Source organism: Merops nubicus, unplaced genomic scaffold, assembly GCF_000691845.1.
Source record: "Merops nubicus isolate BGI_N331 unplaced genomic scaffold, ASM69184v1 scaffold2843, whole genome shotgun sequence".
Taxonomy (NCBI): Eukaryota; Metazoa; Chordata; class Aves; order Coraciiformes; family Meropidae; genus Merops; species Merops nubicus.
This window is the reverse complement of record NW_008599372.1, coordinates 11,475-33,610: the sequence shown is the minus strand read 5'-3', so window position 1 is coordinate 33,610 and position 22,136 is coordinate 11,475. Positions and strand designations below refer to the sequence as shown.

General features: G+C 42.6%; 1 protein-coding gene across 1 annotated transcript in view; it reads left to right on the top strand.

Annotated features, from left to right (window-relative positions):
* The first annotated feature begins 4,216 nt into the window (after positions 1-4,216).
* PDGFRL (platelet-derived growth factor receptor-like) overlaps positions 4,217-22,136 on the top strand; it is a 20,377-nt gene continuing 2,457 nt past the window's right edge. The window contains exons 1-5 of the mRNA XM_008937339.1: positions 4,217-4,259; positions 8,317-8,611; positions 17,596-17,747; positions 19,185-19,478; positions 19,809-19,948. Coding sequence (XP_008935587.1) covers positions 4,217-4,259; positions 8,317-8,611; positions 17,596-17,747; positions 19,185-19,478; positions 19,809-19,948 — 924 coding nt within the window. The remainder of the gene's footprint in view (positions 4,260-8,316; positions 8,612-17,595; positions 17,748-19,184; positions 19,479-19,808; positions 19,949-22,136) is intronic.

The window sequence follows — 22,136 nt, the reverse complement described above, 5'->3', positions numbered from 1 at the left end:
CCGAGGCTTTCTGCCGGGGACCCGAAATAGGTCTTAAGTCCGTGCTGGGGCTGTGGGGAGAGGCGTTCGCGGCACCCCCAGCTGGCCCCTTCCGCCTGCGGGTCGACGTTTAAGTGCGCTTGTGGAGGGTCCGTGCTGGACGTGGTGCTCGGCTTTAAAATAAAGTAAATAAGTAAAGGTCTTGCGCGCCGTTGTTCTTTCTGTAGAGAGGGCCGAACTTCACTCGTAACTCAGTTGCAGCTTGTCATGAAGGCTTGATGGGGGGAGAGGCAAGTTTTTGGCGGGGGAGGGACGTTCATAACCTATCCCTGACTTGTGTAGACTTTTACTAGGCAAAAGAGTGGTTGTTTCCCCCCTGCAAAATATGAACAACTTAGTAAATTTATTTTTTTTCAGAATAAACAAACAAAAATCCCTTTGTTTTTCCCCACTGAAGGTCTTGGGGGAACAAGCTCTGTGTGACCCACAGAAGGATTTGAAGAGAAGTCAGAGGCAGGTTCAGAGGTGTGCGGTGGAAGGCAGAGAGACAATTACCAAATGTGGCCCAGGAAGTCATGGGGAGGAAATTCTTGTACGGACATAAAATATGCACCATTCTGAGAGATGTTAAGCGCTGAAAGAAGTTGTTGGAGGAGGCTGTAGAGTCTCCAGCCTTTGGGATAGGCAGAGCCCAACTGGACAGCGCTCTGAGGAACTGAACAGGGTCAGGAGAGAACTTCCAGAAGTCCTTTCCAGCCCAATTTTTCTTATGACTACGTGCAGAGGAATTGTGTTCTGGACCAGAGTGGTGCGTGAGAGAATTTCTGCTGAAAGATCTGATCTGTGGGTGTGCACTACCACATCAAGAAGACTGTTTGAGAAATAGGCAGAATGACAAATGAGTTGTAACTTGGGCAAAAGATTTCCCAGGCCTATGTTTTTCTCAGTTTGTCTAGTTTGTACTGAGGTTTGACAGGGTGCTTGGCAATATCTCATCCAGATCCTTAGCTGTGGAAGTAACCTGGAATATTTAATGACATTTCCTTGTCTAAAGCTAGAGGTGTAAGTTCTAACATAGACACTTTGATTACAAAATAGCCTTCCTAATTTAGCTTGTATTAGTTTATGAACAGTGAAATATGGCCCTCCAGGTTGTCCATAGAATGTTGACACATTACCCTGTATTGTCTGTATGAGTGTTTGGATGATTACCTTTTAATTTGAAGTACAAGTAGAGATGTACCCAACCGGTTTTGTTACATTAGTTGTGATCACAAAGACTTTTCCTTCTCATCTTAATCCTGGTGGTTAAGAATTATCCTTTATGGTAATCTCACAATTCATTAATTTTTTTTTTCCAAGGAAGAGTCCATCAGTATTGAGAGTTTAAAGGTCTCTGATGCTGCCACATTGCAGCATGTGGCCTGCCTCATGAAATGGGTACATCCGGCAGACAGTGAAAACAATTCCTCTGTCCTTGTGGGAGACCTTGCTCACTCTCTGCTTCCGAAGTTCTCTAGGTGGACACTTGAAGAAGATCAGGGTCCTTCTCAACTTACATAACCTGTGCAGCTGTGAAAGCAGTGGAACATGCATGTGGATGTAGATGATGTCTCCAGTTAAAACTGGATGCTTTTTAGCATTACATGACTAACACTCATTTGGGGATTGTTTTGTGTGTAACATCTGTGAGAACAAGGGGCAGATGAGTGTTAAAGGATAGAATGAGACAAATACTATGAACCAGGAGCAAAAGTGCTGCCTGGTGTATTTCCGTGCCATAGTGATGCATAGTCTCCTGCTTCAGCATGATGGGTTAGTGGGGACCCTGAATGGACTGTTGCAGAGGAAACAAGTACAGTGCATCTTAGAACTGACATTAGGAGCTGATCAGAGGTAGAAAGGGGGGGTTTTCTCAATGCATATTCTTCTGCTCAGTCTTAATTTTATTAGTTTTTTAATAAGAAGTGTTGTCTTAAAACAACTTCGTGAATAGATCTAGTGAGATGGTAAAGTATCCTAAACGGGGCATATTCATGTACTTGAATAAGTGTGCTAGTTGAGTTTGTTCCCTTCCCTGGGAAAATCTTGCAGTTTGGTTAAAGAAATGGGGGAATCTCTGGTGAGTTCTGTGGTCCTGGAGGGATTTGATTGTCTGTCATCTTTGTCTTAAATAATAGACTACTGTACCAGTTAATTTAGTTATTTGACATACATATACTTGATTCAGCAATGAGAGAAGGCAGGACTGTGAGGTGCAGAAGTAGTGGCATCAGCAGATACCTGAACAGACTAACAGAGGGAGTGTTGGGGAGCAGCATGGCCAAGGCTTACACAGAAACTTAGCTCTCAAGGACGTGCATCAGAGAGGCAAAACTAAGATTTCTGTGTAGGTAGATAAAAGCTCCTCTGATGGTGTTTCCTGAAACACCCCTGCTGTTACCTTCAGGGAGACACAGTGGTCTCATTGTGTAGCTGGGACTGTGGTGTATGAGGAAAGTGTTCACGCTTACTAGGAACTACAGAAATGTGGAACAGAGGGAGCTTGTGCAGAGAGGAAAAGTTTAGTCTAGAGAAAATCAAAACCAGACTTCTGGCACTTAAAATTGAACATCTTTCATAATGGAGCCTTTAACAGTTTCTTAAAGGCAGAGTGTCAGGTGTGGAAGAGCACACAGGTCTGGTGATGCATTTCTTTGGGGTGAAGCTGTAAAATCCATGTGCCTTCAAACAAGTGTCAGGATTGAGGTTGGCATAATGTAGTGGAAATGGCAAAGAGTAGTTTGAACAGATAGTCGTGTTTCAATAAGGCTGGGGCTGGGCCAGGAAGAAAAGGGTGACTGGACTAAAGATTCTGTGCTTCTACAGACAAATCTGGAAAGTACAGCAGGAAACTGGAACAGCTGTTTTGAAATGGGAATGCTTGTCCAAAAGACTTACCATGCCTGTCAGTGGGACCTTGTAACGCTAGGGCACAAAGGAGACAGGAAAGATGGAAGAGCTCAACCCAAGGGAGAAGTGGCACTATGTGCTAAAAAAAACACTTTCGTTTTTTAAGTCTGATTGCTGATGGATTGATTTTTATCAGTAAAAATCATCTGGACTGAAATGCCAGCCCTGTGGAGAACAACCTGGTTACTGACTGCCCAACAAAATGGAGGGAAAATCAGAGGGGTGGCAAGGACTGGATAGAAAAGCAAAAGGAAGAATTACCCTCATGCAGGTTGGATCTCACGTTGAGGTATGATGCTGAGTGCAATTGTTTAGAGGTTACAAATTACGACTTCTTAGAGCAGCTACTCCAGGAACCCCTGAGAAAATCAGAGGTTTTTGACTTGATCTGGAGCAGTACTCAGGTAATTGGATTCAGATGCTGCTTCAGAAGAGCCAGACTGTAGTTGTAGTATTCTTGCAGGAATAATAAAAGCCAAAAAACCAGCTGATGGGTTTAATTTCGGAAGGGGGAATTACATACGATGAGGAGGTTCATTAACTCACATATGGGTTAAATATAAAAACAAGAATAAAGCAGAAAAAAGGGGTTTGAGAAACAGCTTGCAAAAGGGATAAAACCAGACATAAATCTTTTTCTTCTTCTGATGTGCTGGGGTGTGTCAGGGAGAGATGGCAGCAAAATTTCTAAGGCTGGTACAAACAGGATAAGAAAGACCACCTACAGAAACTAAAACTTAAGTTTTTGTTGCTTGTGTGCACCCATGTTTGCTACGAGTGTGCTTTAATGGAAAACGTTGACCTGATAACCATGTCAGAAACTGAGTGCAGTGTTATACTGAGCACTGTAATAGCAGGCTCTGAGACAGAATTTTTATGTATGGGGAGAATTTTTAGAGGACATGTCTCATTATTATGGCAAAATAATTTGCTTTGGAGAAAATCAACAACATGGATGGACAGTGCCATGTTTTAATGGTATATGCCTGAGACTTAATTTGAATCTGAAATCACCGAATTCTTAACTTGGGTGCATAATCTATAATGTAACTAATCCTTTGCAGGGAAGTGGAAATATGCAAGTATTTTAAGATTCTTGAAGGAGTTACAGACACAAAACCAGATGTCTGTGTTCTGTAACTGGAACTTGTAAATAAATAGGCATAAATTACAGAAAAGTCAGTATGGCATTGCATGGCTGCCTTTCCCCCAGCCCCCCTTCAGAAGTGTGTTTTATTTTGCCCATCTGCTGAAGTTCTCTGAAGGACTTTTTAAAAGTGTGGCCATGGATGAGTTGGTTGATGTACTTGTATTCCCAAAGGCTTTTGGTAAGCCTGTTGTTAAAGACTCTATGGGATCCAAGGTGCTGTGAAACAAGAGAAGACTTCCTATGGAATAATAGCTAATAGAAAGCAAAGAGTTAATCTTCAGTTCTTGTAATATGTCCACAGAGTTGTTTTTATACAGCTGAATTTCACAGGGATCTTTTAAGGCATATGCTTTTCAGCATATTTATAAATCTGCTGAAAGAAAACTCAGTAAAGAGTTGCAGAAGGATCTCTCCATTTTGAAAGACAGGGCAGTGAAAATAGGACTTGAAATTTTGTGTTGGTAGATGCTAAATAACACAAATGATTATGACTTCATATACACGTTGATGGGTTTCTGCTTAGGAATTTCTAACCAACAGTTCCTACTTAGGAGGGTGATCTTTGAGTTACACATGATTGTTCTAGACAAAATCGGTTCCTAATACTGCTTTCTTGAAAAGTCATGAGCTGCTTAGACAGGAAGGAAGACACCACTAATACATACAACTGTGATTTGACTGTATCTTGAACCTGGTGTGCAGTCTGCTTTTGTCTTCTTTCCATTACCCAAACATGATGCATCTTACAGAAGTTCAGGTACAGTATTTAGTCCAGAAAGGGTATGTTTGAAGGACACATAAATTCTGTAAAAGTACCAGCGCCACAGAGAAAGTTGTTGGAGAAACAATGGATATTTATTCACCTAATAGAAAAACTTGGAGGCATCTAATATTGATGTGTAATTTGTGTAGTTTTGAAAACTGACCAGACAAATTAATGAAGGAAAAATTCACCAAGGACAATAAAACCTTGGCACCTGTGACTCACTGATCCCTTCAGCTAAAGATTCTTGGAAGCTAAGACATGAGTATCAAAGGAGCAAAGGTGGTTTCCCTGTTCCCTGGTTGATGTCTGACACTGGGTAATGTCATTGTGAAGATGTTGGCCAGTGTCCCGGTTAGAAGGCAGAATTGTGTCCCACCTCCCTTATCCCTTAGTTCTCCCAGGTAGAGAGGTAAACAAAAGGAAGGCAGGGGTAATGAAAGCTTTGCACCGATTGAAAAGTTAACAAAATGAAATATATTATTTAACAGGGAACAGAAAGTAAGAAGGGTAGGGGTTTAACAGGGTACAGAAAGGAAAAAAGGGTAGGGGTTTAACAGGGTAAGGGGGTTATAGGAACAACAGAGCAAGGAAGGTTAAACTTCCAAATATACAAAACTCAAATGTTGTGCTGAGGCTCCCCAGTGCTGGATCTTGCTGGATTGAGGTGGATTGAAGCTGGATGCACAATCCTTGGATGTGGATGGAGGCAGGGAAAAGTTTGTAGATCAGGCCCAGGTCTCCAAGATGGCCACAGCCACGTGCAGCACAGGGAACCACAAAGCAGCAGAGCAGCGTGTCCCAGCCAGGACCCCAGCAGAGGAGAAGAGAAGAGAGCAAGAGAGAGAGGCGTGTCTTCTTGCCCCTTTTATAGAGCCCAGCAGGAAGTCCTGAACACAGGAAGAGGGGAGTGGGAATAGAACAGGTGTATGCCCCTTTCATTCAGGCTTGCTCCTGGTTTTATATTTCAGATCTCCTCCCACCAGGAGCAGCAGGTTCAAACCATTACAGCCAGGTAGACATTTGGCCTGACCCAACATAGCCTTTGTAATCCAATGCAGGGGAAAAGTGCTCCTGCATTCATGCAAGCCAGCTGTTTGCCCCTGTAATAGATGAACCATGTCACTCACAAGGGTAACGTGCACTAACTGGAAGAACCCTGCTTCATGATTTTCCATGGGAGGCAGCAACCACTTGTCTGAAATTTTCCTCTGTTATTTCCCCAAGTCTGTCAATTTTACATGGCCAGTGGTATCACAGGTGCAAAGAAAAATTGGAAAAAGCATAAGTAATTATTTCACTCTCCCTTCCAGAAACTATAAAATGTTACTCTTTATCTTCAAATACGTCCTGGCTTGAGCTAGAAAAAAACTAACTGTTCAGTGATTGTACTTCCAGCTAAGTCTCTTCTGAGTAATGGCACTTTCTGAAGTTAATGGCCTATTTTCACAGACACTGTCTGCTTCTAGTATTGATAATGCTTGATGTTTACAGTTACTTGATGTGCAGAAAGGCTTTTATTTATACTTGCTCCTATAGAAACCATGATCACTGCTAGATCTTGTGTACAACATCAGGGGTGCAGAAAGTAAAAGGCTGCACCTGCGGGGAGGAGTGGACAGGACTGTGAACCTAAACTGAGCCACAAGGGATTCCATCCCATATACGTCGTATTCAGTGTAAAGCTGAGGGATCATGAGGGTCAGTTTCTCTTCCTGAAAGGCCAGTGTCTCTTTTCTGCCTTTGATCCCGATCCATGGGTTCCTGAATCCAGTTCCAGAGTCCAGCTCCTGAATCCAGTTTCGGTCTGCTGCTGAGTCCAGTCTGGGCCTTCCCCAGTGCCTGCTCCACAGCATCAGTGGTGACAGTGATGTAATTGCCATAGGGGGGTTGGGTTCAATATTGGTTTTGTATATATTTAATTTTATTATTATTATTTCCATTAAAGCTGGTTTAGTTTTCCAGTCCATAGGGCTCTCTCCCTTCTATCCTTTCTCTCCCCTTTTGGGAAGGGAGAGGGGTTAGTAGAGAGCATCTGTCGTTTGCGTAGTGACTGGCCCAGCCCTAACCCTTGACAAAATGTTATGATCTTTGGAAGGCATTTCTGTTTGATCTCTTCACTTTGTGGCTCATTTTAAGGCAGTGAGGCATCTTTGCAGTCAACTTCACCAATGTTCGTCATGTAGAACTGGGAAAAATGTTTGGCTGTGTGAGGGATCTGCCATAGTAACTGGATGTGTGCCTCTCAAAAAAGTAATTAACTACAACATTGCTGTCTTCCAGTTTATTTTCCTCTTGATGCAAGACCAGAAGGTAAAGGCTCCTACACAGGCAACTTTACTCTTCATGCTGATCACGGAGTCACAAAATGGCTGAGGATAGAAGAGACCTCTTAGGGTCATCCAGTCCAACCTCATGCTCAAACAGGGCCACCCAGACCAGGTTGCCTAGGACCATGTCCAGTCAAGTTTTGAATATCTCCAGGGATGGATACTCCACAACCTCTCTGGGCAACCTGTGCCAGTGCTTTGACTACCCTCACAGTGTTTACTTATGTTGAGATTGAATTTCCTAATTTTTAAATTTTTGCTCACAAAGCTATGCACCATATAAGAGACGTGGTGCTGATATAATCCCAGGCTTAGAGAAGTGGAAGTCTGGAGGTGCCCAGCTGGGTATGAGGAACATCATGGGAGCCATCAGTGGCAGGAGTCTGGAAGTGCTGCTGTTACACTGCAGCCAGTACATCTTACTTCATGCTAACTCAGTATGCAGCAGGGCTGTTTCTAATTCCAGGAGGAGCTTGCTGATTGATTAGTACAATAAAATACCTGAGCATTTCCACATGGAAAAGCCATGAATACAAATGTGAATGAGTTGTCTGCTCACAAGTGAGTTAAGTGCTACTTGTGTTTTCATGGTACTTTCTGTAAAAGAAGAAAACTCCGTCACTATCAGTATTTTATAAATTGTTACAAAGTTCCCCATTTGCCAGGTTTTCTTCATGTGTTTGTTACAGTAACATGGTGTGTGAAAAGGTTATGCAGAATTGGTGGGGGGGTGACGTTGTTGTGAAGATGGAAAGCGTGTGTAGCTTTGCATACTAAAGGGCAACTACATGAAGTAGAAATTAGAAAAATGACTGGAGATAGAAATGTTGTATTTGTTTCTTTCCCTTCCCATTTCTAAAGTTCTCATATCTTACATATTTGTCTGTTTACGTGAATTATGAGTATAGACTTGCCACGTTGTTGAAAGCTCTTTTTATTTTCCTTTTTCCCCAGGAAAACGGGTCACGCTGGAGACCTCAGAAACTTAGGGAAATTAACTCCTAACTTGTTTTTATGACTCCTTAACAGAGAGAACAAAGCTTTAGTTATTCTCTGTGATAATATGGAAGCCTTTTTTAACAAAAGGCCTGTGTAACCTTTTTCTAATCAGTAACCTTGCCTTCTTCTCTTTATTTTACTAGTTATTGGACAGTCTGCGAAGAGTAAGCACCCAAAAGAACCTGGGGAAAACAAAATTAAGCTTGCTAACAAAAAAATAAAGACCAAGGCCCCCAGAATGAAGGAGAGAGAATCTGCTGACTCCTCTTTGAAGTCCCAGTCCATACTGACCCAGGTGATGGACAAGGGTCGTTTCCAGAAACTAGCTGCCACGCTAAGCCTATCTGCAGGACAAAGCATAGAACTGCGGTGTAAGGGCTGTAATGTCACTTGGAACTATCCTTCATACTTAGACACCTTTAAAGACTCCAGACTCAGGTAAGCTATTTTTCATTTTGGGGGGTAACAACAGCCAAGAGCTTTTTTTTTTTTTGTCCTACCACTTTCAACACCATTGGATGTTTTTGTTTGCTTGCTTACATTTTTACAATCAAGATGTGCCACCTAATGGTTTCTGATGTCAACAGAAAAGGATGAGCATCTTTCAGTTGTCATTTGCACTGTGGAATAGTCTGGTGGCTTTTGAACTTCAGATGAATGTAAAATCATGGGGTCCAGCAGGACACCAGTAGGCTCCAACTGCTAACAGGGACCCACCTTAGAGATAGTCCGAAGTCACACTCAAAATGTGTGAGTGTGGATGTCAGGTACTCACCACCAGCTCTATTGCTCTACAAAGAGCTGCTACACACCTGTTCCTGCTGTGCTATACTGGTTGATAGTGTAGCCACCACCTGAGACACCTAAGATTAATTTCCTGAAGAAGCTCAAACCCACATCTTTCAAATAGGAAGAAAAAAATACACCAATTGCCAATTGCTAAGGAGTAAGAGTAGTCTTTACTTTTTCAGTCAAAGTTACCTCTGTGTGCAAAAAGGAATTGCAAGGTTTGTGGTGTGGCCAAACGTAATGCTGAAGATAGTCAGCCTGGGTTTAGGAAGGCTTTTTTCTTTCATCTGGTGACATCTTAATGGAAACTGCATAAATAGTTGTTAGAGGTGGAAGAGGAACTGAGGACTCTCTTCCTTACTCTGCCTCACCAGGTGAGTGTCCTGTGGCTCTGAAAAATCTTCTCCAAAACCCCATACATTTGTTTGCCTTCCCAGTTTTTGAGGCGAGTGCACACAGCTAAATGTAGATTAAATGTAGAAATTTAGTTCTGTATTTGAAAGAGGAGCATATAAGGAACTTAAGGATATCTTCCATGGGCATTTTGTTTGCCAGGAGTAGTGTTTGTTTCCATAGGCTGTTTGATGGAGATTTCAGTGAGGAGACTGTGGAGCGCTGTGAATGATGCCCTAAGTAAGAGCCATAAGGAGTTTTTCTTGGATTGTTAGGTGAGACAGCCTCAGAAGTACAAGGTCAAAGGTATTAACTCCTATTGTCCTTTTGCTCCTAAATTAAGTACAAGTCTGTGGGCTCTCTGTAAATAACTGAGGTTATCTGAATCTCTGTGATCTGTTTCACTTATTTACAGGTGTAATGCTACCTTAAAATCACTCCCAGAATTAACTTCTCAGATACATCCTTTTTTCCACAATCTTTTTAAAGAATGTTAAAGGTTAGCAGTCATACACTGTGATCTAGCATATCCTCCTGAAATTTGTGAACCAGTTCTTCTCTTTTTATTGGCTTGTTTCCTGAAGGCTGAGGAATCGAAGAACTGCACTGGCTCCTCTGCAGCTAGTGTGAGGCTTCTGTCACACTAAGTTACAGCAGAAAGCCTGTTTCTGCTGAGGGTTTATTGCAGCAATACCTCTCAAAACATCTTGTAGCTGATTTAAACAACTACATTTTACATTTTCATTTAAACCTACATTTATATTTTCAGGGAACTACTGGGTAGAGTCCAGCAGAGGGATACAAAGATGATTAGGGGACTAGAGCATCTCTCTTATGAGGAAAGGGCCTGTTCTGAGACCTGGGGCTGTTTAGACTGGAGAAGACTGAGAAGGGATTTTGTCATTGCTTGTAAATATCTAAAGGGTGGGTGTCAAGAGGATGGGCCAGCCTCTTTGCAGTGGTGCCCAGTGACAGGACAAGGGGCAGGGGGCACAGACAAGAACACAAGTTCCACCTAAACGTAAGGAAAACTTCTTTAGTTTGAGGGTGACAGAGCACTGGAACAGGCTACCCAGAGAGGTTCTGGAGACTTTCACAACCTTCTCTGGAAACTTTCAGAGCGTGCCTGGATGTGTTCCTGTGCAGCCGGATCCAGTTGAACCTGCTTTAGCTGAGGACGGGGGAGGAAGAAGAGTGAACTAGCTGATCCCCGGAGGATCCCTTGCAGCCCCTGCCATTCTATGGTTTTACAAGAAATAATGTTTTGCGCGGACTTGTTCCAGCAGGTGGCGATCATCAGCTGCAGTACAGACCTGGCCTCGCCCCAGCCGGAGCTGGGTGTGCGAACTCGTGTCATACAATCACAGAATAGTTTGGGTTGGAAGGGACCTTAAAGATCATCTTGTTCCAACCCCCTGGTATGGAGAGGGACACCTTCCATTAGATCAGGTTGCTGAGAGCACCATCCAGCCTGTACTTGAATGCTGCCAGGGAGGGGACATCTACAGCTTCCCTGGGCAATCTGTTGCAGGGTCTCACTATGCTCACAGTAAAGAATTTCTTCCTAATAGTTAACTTGAGTCTACCCTCTTTCAGTTTAAAACCATTACCCTTCATCCTATCACTACGCTCCTGGGTGAAGTGTCCTTCCCCATGCTTCCTGTAAGCCCACTTTAAATACTGGAAGGCCACATCTGTCAACAGGGAGCTTCTGTGTGTGGTGGTAGTTGCCATTTGTAAATTTGTGCAAACAGGTTGCTGGTGTGATTCGGCCCTGTAGACCTCCAGGTCATGTTATCTGAGTACTAGCATCTGGCACTGAAGAGGGCAAGGCAAGTATTCACAGTTTTCAGAGAGGGATCTGAATGTTCCTTCATTATTTGTTTGACTATCTATTCCAATCTTGCAAAATTAGGTACTTTTCTAGTGCTTTTCTTTTAATAAAATATAAGAATTTAAGGCAGCTTGGGGAAAGAAAAAAAAGAAAAGATATGCATTTCTTAACTGTGTTTTTTGGCACTTTGTAGTACTGAAATAGCCGGCGATTCCATTGTCTCAGCAACTTACCCTTCTGTTCCCATTCAATTTCACAGTATATGCAATATTTTAACTATATAACAAAAGCTAAAAATGTTACACAAAATAAATGCTGTAAGACATTTTGCCTGGGTGGATAGAACTTGCCTAAGAATTTCTTTTCTTTTGGAAGTATGTTAGGTTTTTATTTAAGGGTCCATATTAAAATATGGTGATCTTTGCTTTAGAAAAAGGTGTTTGGAAATAAGATCCTGAAGCAGTAAGGCAGAGTTAGACTGAATCGACAATTTTGTATGTAAGCAGAAGATCCTGGAATTAACTGGAGAAATGGAAAGCACAGGGTAGTGGCACACTTCAGAGTCACAGAATAGTAATAATTTGTGGAGGCATTGACCCCAGAATCTTGTTTTTTTCAATACATTTTTAGCATGACTTTGGTAGTTATTTCAAGAGCTTTGATGTAGTGCTAATAGATGCATACAAAACACAGTCTGCTTTATAGAATTTGAAATATGAAATTTATATTCTGTCGGTTTAGAAAGCTTTGACTAGTTGTGTAACTATAAAGTTAGTATGTTATTTAGGTAGCTCACTTGGTAGTGCTTGTAAGTCATCTGACAGCAGAAAAGGTGGCTAACAATGGTGAACTCCTCCTGAAAGATGGTACATCTTCCTCATGGCATACAAAAGCCCCTACACCAAACACCAACTACAGTAGGCAAATTTTAAGATTTTACAAGGATATTCCACTCATTATTTTAAAACACAATGCTGACTATAGGGCAAAGGGGAAGGAAATAAAAAAATATTAGTGATTAACTTACAGCAAAAGTTGTTTAATCGTCTAGATATATGTCAAATATCTCCTAATATTTTCTGAGTGCATAAAGACCGAGTATAAAGTAATCCCTTCATTACCAATTAGTGAGGTGTGGAGTGAAAGCCACGCTAATTAACTAGGCGGGGCTTTTTTGCACCAGATTTCCATGCTGGTTTTGCTGGAATTGGGACACTGGTGCGAAGGTGAGTTGGCGGCAGCAGCAAGGGGGGGTGGCTGGGGGTCTGGGGGGTGGCAGAGAGCGAGGGAGGAGCGGGTTGCTTGTCCCTGAGGAGAGCTGAGGAGGAAGGGCAGCACCAGCGAGGTCCGTGCGATTGCTGCAGGCTGACAGCTACCATTCTTCTGCTCATTTCTGTGTCCCTACAGCAACCAAAGCTCAGGCATCCGGTTCCTGTAGAAGTAGTGTCTGACAGGAGGGATGTACAAATGCAGCTGGTCTGCTGAGGATTTTAACAACAATCAAGGCGTTTTACATCTCCTATGAACTGCTTACGTCCTCTGACTCCAGCTGCTACAAGAGAATCATAGAACAGAATCATGGAGTCATTTAGGTTGGAAGAGGTCTTTGAGATCAAGTCCATCTGTTAACCCAGCACAGCCAAGACTACCACTAAATTATGTCACTAAGCAACATAGCTACACATCTTTTAAATACCTCCAGGGGTGGTGACTCAGGCACTTCCCTGGGCAACCTGTTCCACTGCTTGACAACTCTTTTGGTGAATAGATTTTTCTCAAAGTTTAGTTTAAACCTCCCCTCCTGCAACTTGAGGCTACTTCCTCTTGTCCTATCACTTGTTACTTGGGAGCACAGACTGACCCCCACCTGGATACAGCCTCCTTTCAGGTAGTTGTAGAGAGCAATAAGGTCTCACCTGAGTTTTCTTTTCTCCAGAGTAAATAAAGAGGAGTCTTTAAGGGTGCTGGCATCTAACAGAATTGCAAGTATGGGAGGCAGAAGAGATCTTAAGAGTGGTGAGGGCTTTTGTAGCTCAGTTGGTTCAGGTTTTGTTGACAGCAGAAATTTAGGAGCTGATGCTGAAGATGCTCATTGCATTCTGTTCCCTGTCTGCAGTTGTGGGAGAAGAGGGTGGTTTTGTTTGCATGCACGTAATGTATTTCCTGTGAAATACATTTCTTTCTGCAGAAAGAAATAGGGATGAAAGACAGATGTTTTGTCTCTGCCATGCTTATCACATTTTTAACTCACCCAGGTGGTAAGGAGAATACAGCAGCCTGGAGGACAATATGACTTTTCAAAGGAAGAGATTACAGTTAGAAAAGCTGTTTCTGTAGTATTAGTAGTTATGCTTTCTTTGAGTTTGTCTTTGTAGGTATACTTTATGAGCTGGTTAATGAAATATTTTTGCTTGCCATACTAGATGAGTCTCAGTTTTTAAAGATCTGTAGCTGTTAAGATAGGCTAAAATTATCATAAGGAGGGAAGGAAAGATACTGAATTAAAGGAGGAGGAGGACTCCTTGTCTCTTCCTTGCTGAGCCAGAGGAGGACTCCTCTCTTTCCACTACACTATCTGGAGTGAGTAAGTTAAAGTGCAGGCTGAAGTGATTTGCTTGGCTTTACAGAGCGTGGCATGTGCTGCGACCCCGAGGAGAAATGAGAATCATGCAGACTTGGCTCCTGAGCTAAGCACACTCACCAGCTTGCTTCAGGACTAGCTTATGATCTGTAATGCCCTCTTGCCTTGTGCAGCATAAGTGCACCCCCTTAGATAACTTTTTGTCTAAAAGTTTTGTGTACTGGCTGAACTGGCCAAAAATCTTGGCAGTGTTAATGGTTAAAGGTTGCTTGTGCATCTCCAAAACAGAAGGGCTGAAATGTTGTTTTGTAAGACTGTGCATAACAAATTAATCATTGTGGGCTCACCCAGAAACTGGATCTGCAATGTAGAGTAGGATCAAAACCTTACAGGTCTGGAGGAAAAATAAGGGCAAACATATTTTCCTTTTCTTATACTTTATAGCAAAATGCTGCCCTAGGTGAAGGTGGCAGCAACTTCACCTCATAGTCTGTGCACTGCCTGACTTGGAGCATGGGTCTCTCACTTGCCAAAGACTGTTTGTATTATCACAGGACTTCATCTGATAAATACAGTCCTGTAAAATGGAACTGTTCCAATGGAAGGAGCTGGGGTAAAGGGCTGGGCCTGTGTCACGTGCACATCGGCGTGCATGGGGGCCGTGTGAGCAGGAGCACTCACAAGTCTTGAGGAAACTGTATGTTGTAGAGAGCAAAGTTAGACTGCTGGCAGTGGCTGCAGGCTCCTGCTGGCTTACTGGGACATTGGTTGTGCTCATGTGTGCAATGGAATTGCGTTTTGTTCCATGTGCTCTGAAGTCTGAAAGCTGGGGATTTTTTTTCTTGTGCTAAACAGTAAGATGTTATGTTCCTCTCTGAGTGAGCTTGTGTTTGAGATAAGCTGTCTTTTGTCAGTATGAATGCAGCTGCTTGAGAGGAGTTTGCTGGATGCTCTTTGAGTGATGCTACGTACACTGTCTTTTTGTGTCTTTTGTTTTAGCTTCTAAGCTTGGCATGGTTTTTCTGGCAAAGATCTTTTTGAATTTCAGATAACTGAAGCTTGATGAGATGAATATATGGAATAAGATTTTGGAGTAGTTTTCTATTTAAACAGTCTTGAAATGTTTGTATATACAACATTTTTACTTTATGATATGTAAGGCACAGCAAAGTTTTGGCTTTTGAGTCAGATTTCCCAGCTTCTGAAGTACCAGTGAAATAGAAGTTATCCTGGAAACACTGGTCATCTGCAGGATTTACTGATTATAATTTACTTTATATGGCCTGTTTTGCCTGCTTAATATGGTCATGTCACAAGCCTCAACACTTCTACTCTCAGTTGGCAGGTTTTATTAGTGCGTGTTTGTGGATGACTACCTCGCTAGGCTATTTCCATTGATTACTGGATAGCTTGTTCTCTGTTAAATAGAACACACTGTACAATAATTAATTAACTCTGACCTTATTTTTCTCTGTTGGGATTTTGAGCTATATAGTTCAGTGTCTGCATTGGCGGTTGGAGGCAAAAATGTTCTGGCAGAATGGTTGCTCTGTAATGTTGACATTTAGTACTGGAGACTTGCAAAACATTTTATGCTGATGTAGTCATGTAGCCTATGAAATGTGAACTGTGAAGCTAAATAATAATAATAATAATACAGACTGTTATGTGTTTTGGATTTCTCTTTTCCCTCTTGGGTATGATACACAACAGGATCTCTTACACAAATGGGAATCTCTCGAAGCTTAAAAAAACCCTGAAGATAATTTATAATGTAAGGTAGCATATCTGTTTAAAATGAAAATGCTCCTACTCCACAATTGCATGATTCCAAAAAGTGGGATCAGATGAGGTCGTGGAGCAGAAGTGCATTAGTGGGTAGGAAGCGTGATTTGTTTGTTTCTTTAGGTGGGCCTTAAAACTGGCCCATGGTGGATTAGTGACTAATGGTGCCTCAGGGATTTAGTGGAAAAGGTAACTCTCAGCTAGCCCTGTTTGGGTTATTTGGTGTGGTTTTTGATTTCTAAGCTACTGGCTTTGGCTGGGGTCTGAACACTGGGTTACATGAATTGTTGCTTATGATTGCTGGTAGTAGTGCAAACTGCTGGCAGAATACTGAAGGAGTCAGAAATTTGGGGAGGTACGTCTAGCTGGAAGTAGTGGCCTCTCTGTTAAAGCAGTTACTCTGCCTGCAGTGGAGGTGTGAGCAGACCAGAGCATTTAGAGCATCCAGGACAGCAGGCGTGTCTATAGCACCATGGGTACACAGTGACAAGGTGGTTTAGAGGATAATCTCTTCAAGGCATGCTGATCCCAGGAACAAGGGATTCAGTCAGGCATCTTTCTTACAGAATAACTGCCACGTTAATAAGAAGAATAGAAGGATAACAAATATTCAGAGAACCCACAGTTGAATGGAGTAAGGGAGCAGGTCAGATTGGATGCAAGCTGTGTTTGTCCAGACCCCATTTAAACACTGATTGATAATAAGTTTGCTATCAGATACCTAAAACTGGAAGAAATCTCTCCTGACTTGATTAGAACAGAAATGACCTTGTGACTCCATGTCATGCACAGGGAAGCAGGAATCATGTTCTGGAGGTACTACCTTGTAAAGGCAGGTGGTTGGTAATAACATTTTTAAGGGTCAGAGCAGCAGTGGAGTGTGTCAGTACTGCCACACAGCTGTCTGACAGGGTTCCCCCAGAATGGTGCTGTTGGACTATTGCTTTTGTAACCCATCAAAAAGCAATGCAGCACACTCCCAGCTCTAACACCATCTGTCTGCCAGAAAGAGCTAGGAGAGCAAACATTAAAATAAAAAAATAAAATTAAATAAAAAAAAGAAACCAAACAAAAAAACCCCCCCAAAAACAAACAAACAAACAAACCCCAAAACAAACAACAGGGTGAGATTGTAGCTGTTAAATTTCATAGATAGGACCGTTGACCCTTAGAAACTTTGTCAGTACCCACATATATACCCACATATTTATAAATTGCACATTTACAAATGTCAATCCACTGAGAAATCAGGGAAATCAAAAGAAGGAAAAAATCAAATCGAATCTGAAATAATCACACAGGCTGAATTTTGTGTAGCTAAGTGATGACACTGCCAGCACGCCTGCAGCAGGTCTCAGGGTCATTCTCTGAAGCAGCCCAGGGGTGATGCGGAAACTCTAGTGAGAAGGTGCTGGTGAGGTGGCTTCGGGCAGAGTCGTCGTCAGTGCAGTGACTTGACTTACAGGGCAAATCCAAGCTGAGGTAGGAGCTCTCTGTGATGGTGTCTGCAAGTGGAAACCTGGACCAGTGTGTTAAAGATGGGAAAGCGTTGGCGCTGAAAGCAGGCATAAATCATCAGGCTCTCATTAAAGTACCTGCTACTTACTACTCACTCCTGAATTATCTTTGTTACATTGAAGCAAGGCTGCAGTTAATGGTATCCAAAAAGAACTGAGATTGAAGGTTAACTCCGGGCGTGAAAATCCAGGCTATATGTGAACAACAAACTGGGACAAAACATAGATGAACATATTGTCTGCAGCAGTCACAGCCCAGTTTCCAAATCAGAGCTGAGTCCAAGAATGAATTATGCAAGCCAAAATCTTGCAAGTGCTCGTGTGTGGTTGAAATCAATAGAACAACTCATGCAAGCAGCTCTTTGCTGGAGCAGAGGGGGAAGTCACAGCACAGCTCTGAAAGGGAAAGGTGAGTCAGTTGCAGTGCAGGAAAAAAAAAATTCACAAGTAGAATTGAGCTGAGAGAAATTTATGAGGAGATAAACCTATGTTTGGCTGTGCCTTTTGTTTTTCTTCTCCCCAGCATAAAGCAGCTTGACAGGTACAGTCAGCTGATCCTCACAAACTCCACCGCAGCAGACACGGGTGAATATGGCTGCTGGCTTCAGCTGTGCAATGGTAACGAATGCAGGAAGGATGAGACTAAAACAGGCTCAACATACATCTTTTTCACAGGTAATTAACTCACTGGGGGATTGTTAATGGAAATATATTTGCTAGCAAGACAGGAATAAGAGCTACATCAGCAATTCCACCGTCAAAATTTTTCTTCCACGTTTTTCATCTTTATTTAGTGCATGTGAAGTGCTGGTGAGCAGAAAATTACTTGCCTTGTGTGATTTGTGGGTCCATTTTCCCTATGGATTATGCTGAATGTGTACCCAAAATAATGCATTAATGCAATGGAAAGCAAATACCTTTGAAAATCCTAACACATGTTCTAAGTATCTTCTACAAAATGAATTAAAAATATTTGATTTTTGAAAATATGTTTGGATAAAGAAAATAAATCTGTGCAGAATATGCATTTTGTCATGACATTCAGATGACTGTGGGGTCTCTTCCCCATCCCCCACTGTCCTTCCAGTTACCTGCATTGACTTAAAAATCTTGACTTCATAGGTCTTGGTAAGGCCAGAGTTTCTCCCAAGAGTCTATATAGCATGTTGAGAGGCAAAACACTCTTAGGTACACGTGTTGTCCTCCCGAGCTCGAGGTTAACTGTAGCCCTGACACTGCTTGGAGAGCTGTGGTAGGTAACTTTGCACAGTTTGCTGCTGTTCACTGGTACGACAAAGCTGAAATCAAATGGTTCTTTTGTTCTTCTTGTGGAAAACATTCTGAATGGTAAACCAACCTTTGCTGCCTGACTAGAGCTAAAGCATTCTTGGCTAGCAAATATTTCAGTACAAAAGGCTAAGATAGGATTGTTGCGATGTGTTTTGGACCTAAAAGGGACTAAGAGACTGTGCAGAAACCATTTGTCAGAAGTGTTTAATGTCCTGAGGATACATTCCTTTAGAAAGGCTGGAATAAACTTTTCAAGTCAAGTTATTATGTAAATGCTCATGCTTGAAAGAGAAATTTCAGTTTGCTATTTCTAAGAAGCATGCCAAATATGGAAACGCTCTTCATCTGTCATTCTAAAGGCACTAAATATTTCAGCTACTTAGAGCAGTAAATCAGTTTGCCTAAAATCATACGTATAAAAGAGAATATCTCTATCTAGCAGTGCTTATCTTACCTGTGGTGGTGGTTTTTTTTCTGTGTTACCCTGTAAAAGTGGGTAAGTGAACAGGATTAGATTCAAATGAGTGTTTGTAAACTTATTAAAAAGAAATTCCAAAGATTGTCCTAAGATTAAAAAAAAAAAAATCTGATTATACTTTGGTTTTCTTTTTGATTTAATGTTCTTAATGCTACCTATGTAGATACATCCAGATTAGAAAAGGCAGAGTTTTTTTCTTTTGTGTGTGCGTATTTAAAGCAAAAAGCTTTGAGTTAATTTTTAATGTTGCTCATAGCTATTTTTTCTTGTCGTAAGTATTTTCTCTCTTTTCTGTTAAACCAAGCTGTAAATATTATTCTAACTATGTCAACTCTTCTGCACAGATAAAGAGGAACTTTTTGTACCCACTCCCAGTTATTTTGAGATTGTCTACCTGAACCCAGATAAACCTGCGGTCATTCCATGCCGTGTTACTACTCCTTCAGCAAAAGTAACCCTACACAGGGAATTCCCGGCAGGAGAAATCGCAGCAGACGGAACTGATATCATTTATGATGTGAAGAAGGGTTTTGTCTACCAGCACCCCACCTCTGATCATAACGGTGTCGTCTACTGCAAAGCAGAGTCACAGGGAGCACCTCAGATTTCCATCAAGTATCACCTGCTCTATGTGGAAGGTAAGATGCAGTTTTCTGTATGCTTAACAGTGACTCATTTCTTTTACTGACATTGCTTAGAAAACAATTTTTTTTTTTTAACAAAAGTAACATAACTAATGATGTAATCAGAGTTTTAAAATCTTGGTCTGTATGTCTATATATCACAGTATATGCAATTAAAATTTTGTAGTTTATATTCCAGCAGTTTCCCTGTGTAGAGTGGAGTGTTGCAGGTGTACGTCACTTACCTGTTGTGTTAAGCAACCTAAAGCAAAAATTTACTCTGAAGTTTTATCAACATATTTGACTGTAGAGACTGATTTTCTGCTTCCAAACACTGTCTACCAGTTCCCAAGGGGCCGCCCTCAACCACAATTGCTGCATCATCCAACAAAGCAAAAGTCAGGGATACCATTCATGTGGTCTGCACAGTCCTTGGGGAGCCAGATGTAGATGTGAACTTCAGGTGGCAGTATCCATGGCAAGAGGTAAGAGATGTGTGCTCTGTCTGAAGTGGCTTGTTCTTCATAAAGGCAGTGCTTTGAATGCCTGTCAGTGTCTAGATTTGGAGAAACGATTCTTTCACATTCCAGTGTCTGTCCCTTGCTGGCTCAGGCATGCTGGCAGGAGGAGGCAGAACGTCTCTTTTGAACTTCAGCCCATCTTTCCCTGAGAGCCTAAAAGGAGCACAGAATGAAGCTGTAGAACTCCATCTGTGTTAGTAAAAATCAAGCTCAGCAAAGCTCACTCCTCCCTCAGGTTTCCGTTCCAGAGACACTTGGCCTCTGGCAGTGTTTACAAAGGAAAGCCTCAGACAGGGTCAGAGCCAGGCAGCGTCAGGAAGCTCTTCCAGGGCAAGCCACAAAGCCCCACTGCTGCCTCTGCATTTGGTATCCCTGCATCACCATGGCTTGGGCACATGAATCATCACAGCACAGAATCTGGGAGCTTAATTGTTGCCCACATCCAGAAACACAGAAATCTGCCTCTGCCCAGCCTCATCTGAAAGAATTCACTGGAAGCATCCAGTGAATTTTAGAACTTTGCTGGTTGGCCCTTTTTATTGAAAAAAACAAGGTGTATCTGACCAGCATCATCCTCTCTTCTCCCTCTACACACTGTGACCAGTTAAAAGGAGGGACTTGCTTCTTAGACTGCCTTATCTCTACTGCTGTTTATCCTACGCAGCCTAGGGGCAAAGGAAGGACTGCTGGAAGATGGAACTCTTCACCAGAGGGAAGAGGTTCTCTAGGACCTGAGAGTTTGCATTGTATTCTGTTTGCCAGCCCTCCTGGTGCTGGGTTGTCAAAGGAGGATGCAGAGCTTGCTAATAAGGTACTTGTATCAGCAGTAGTCTCCCTGAGCCAGCATAGAATTAAATAGGAATTTAATGGCAGGGGTAATTGCTTCAGTGTGTGATTGGAGTTCAGTGCTTAGTAGGCTTGAAATTCAAATCTAAAGCCCCAGAAGTTTGCTGTAGCCATTAAGATGAAGACTGTGGCCCTGTGCTGCCGTGGGAAGGTGTGTGCCTGTGCAGGGGGAGAAATGGTGGGAGAGCAAGTGAGCACAAAAGGGATTTGAACTGCTGGTGAGGGCACTGGGCATGTGGAACCAGGTTTCTAGTCCTTGCTTAGGTGTTCGTTCTTTCACTTGTACGCCCCTCCTCTCCTTTTTTTCCTGCTGCTTGTCTGAAGTTTTCCTGCTGCGACTATTGAAGTCTGAGAGTTCATGAGCAATCGCCAACTTCCCCTCCTTGCCCTGTCCTGGCTGTTAAACAAGGTCAGCCTCAGCTGCATTTGGTAAGGGGCTTGGCATTGGCAGCACGAATTAAGTGAAGATCTGAAGAGTAACTGCTGGTAGAGCACTGGAAGGGTTTGGCAGAATTCCTGCTTCTGGTGTCTGTTTGAGGATAGGATGGAAAGGGGCAGACATCTAAACAAGCAGAGAAGCTTGCAGCTGTCAGTGAAATAAAAAGTAGAATACAGGGGAAAACTGAAGTGCCTCCGAGTTCAGGGAGCTGCAGAGCAGTGGTGGGTTTTGAGTTAAATGCCCAGTGTCTTCCTCTGAATTTAGCTCTTGGCATTACTTTGAGCAATATGCATCAACAAATGGCAGTGGCTCTGTCCTTCAGGCTGGGGCTTTAACTCTTAAAAAGATTTGTTCTCTAGGGCGGGGATGAGAAGAAATGCCCATGCTGATCACATTAGTGTTGTTGGTTGACATGGGTTTCAGGACGTGTTTTTTTGTGTGTGTGTGTGTGGTTTTTGCATTTTTTTGTTTGTTTGTTTGTTTGTTTGTTTTTTTTAATGCGTTTGGGATTTTTTTTTAGCTTCCCTTTATCTGGTTTTTGGACTGTAGTAACTGGCTCTACAAATCCCAACTTTGTCTTTTGTAATGAACTGTAATTACTAAGCAAAAGATTGGAGGAATTGAATTGTAGACTCAGCCTGGCCTTCCAGAGCTCTGTATCTTATTAGTGTCCACCCTCTGCGACTTGGACATCTCTCCCAGGCGGGTGGCTGCCAGGGCTGGCTGCTGGCGGCGCTCAGCCCGGCTGCCCCACAGCTGCTGCAGCCCTGGCCCTGCACCAGGGCGCCACCTCCCTGGCACTGACTGGGCACGGGCAGCCACACAGCACCTGGGGCTTGTGACCCCTGCTGGTGCAGACCGCGCGGC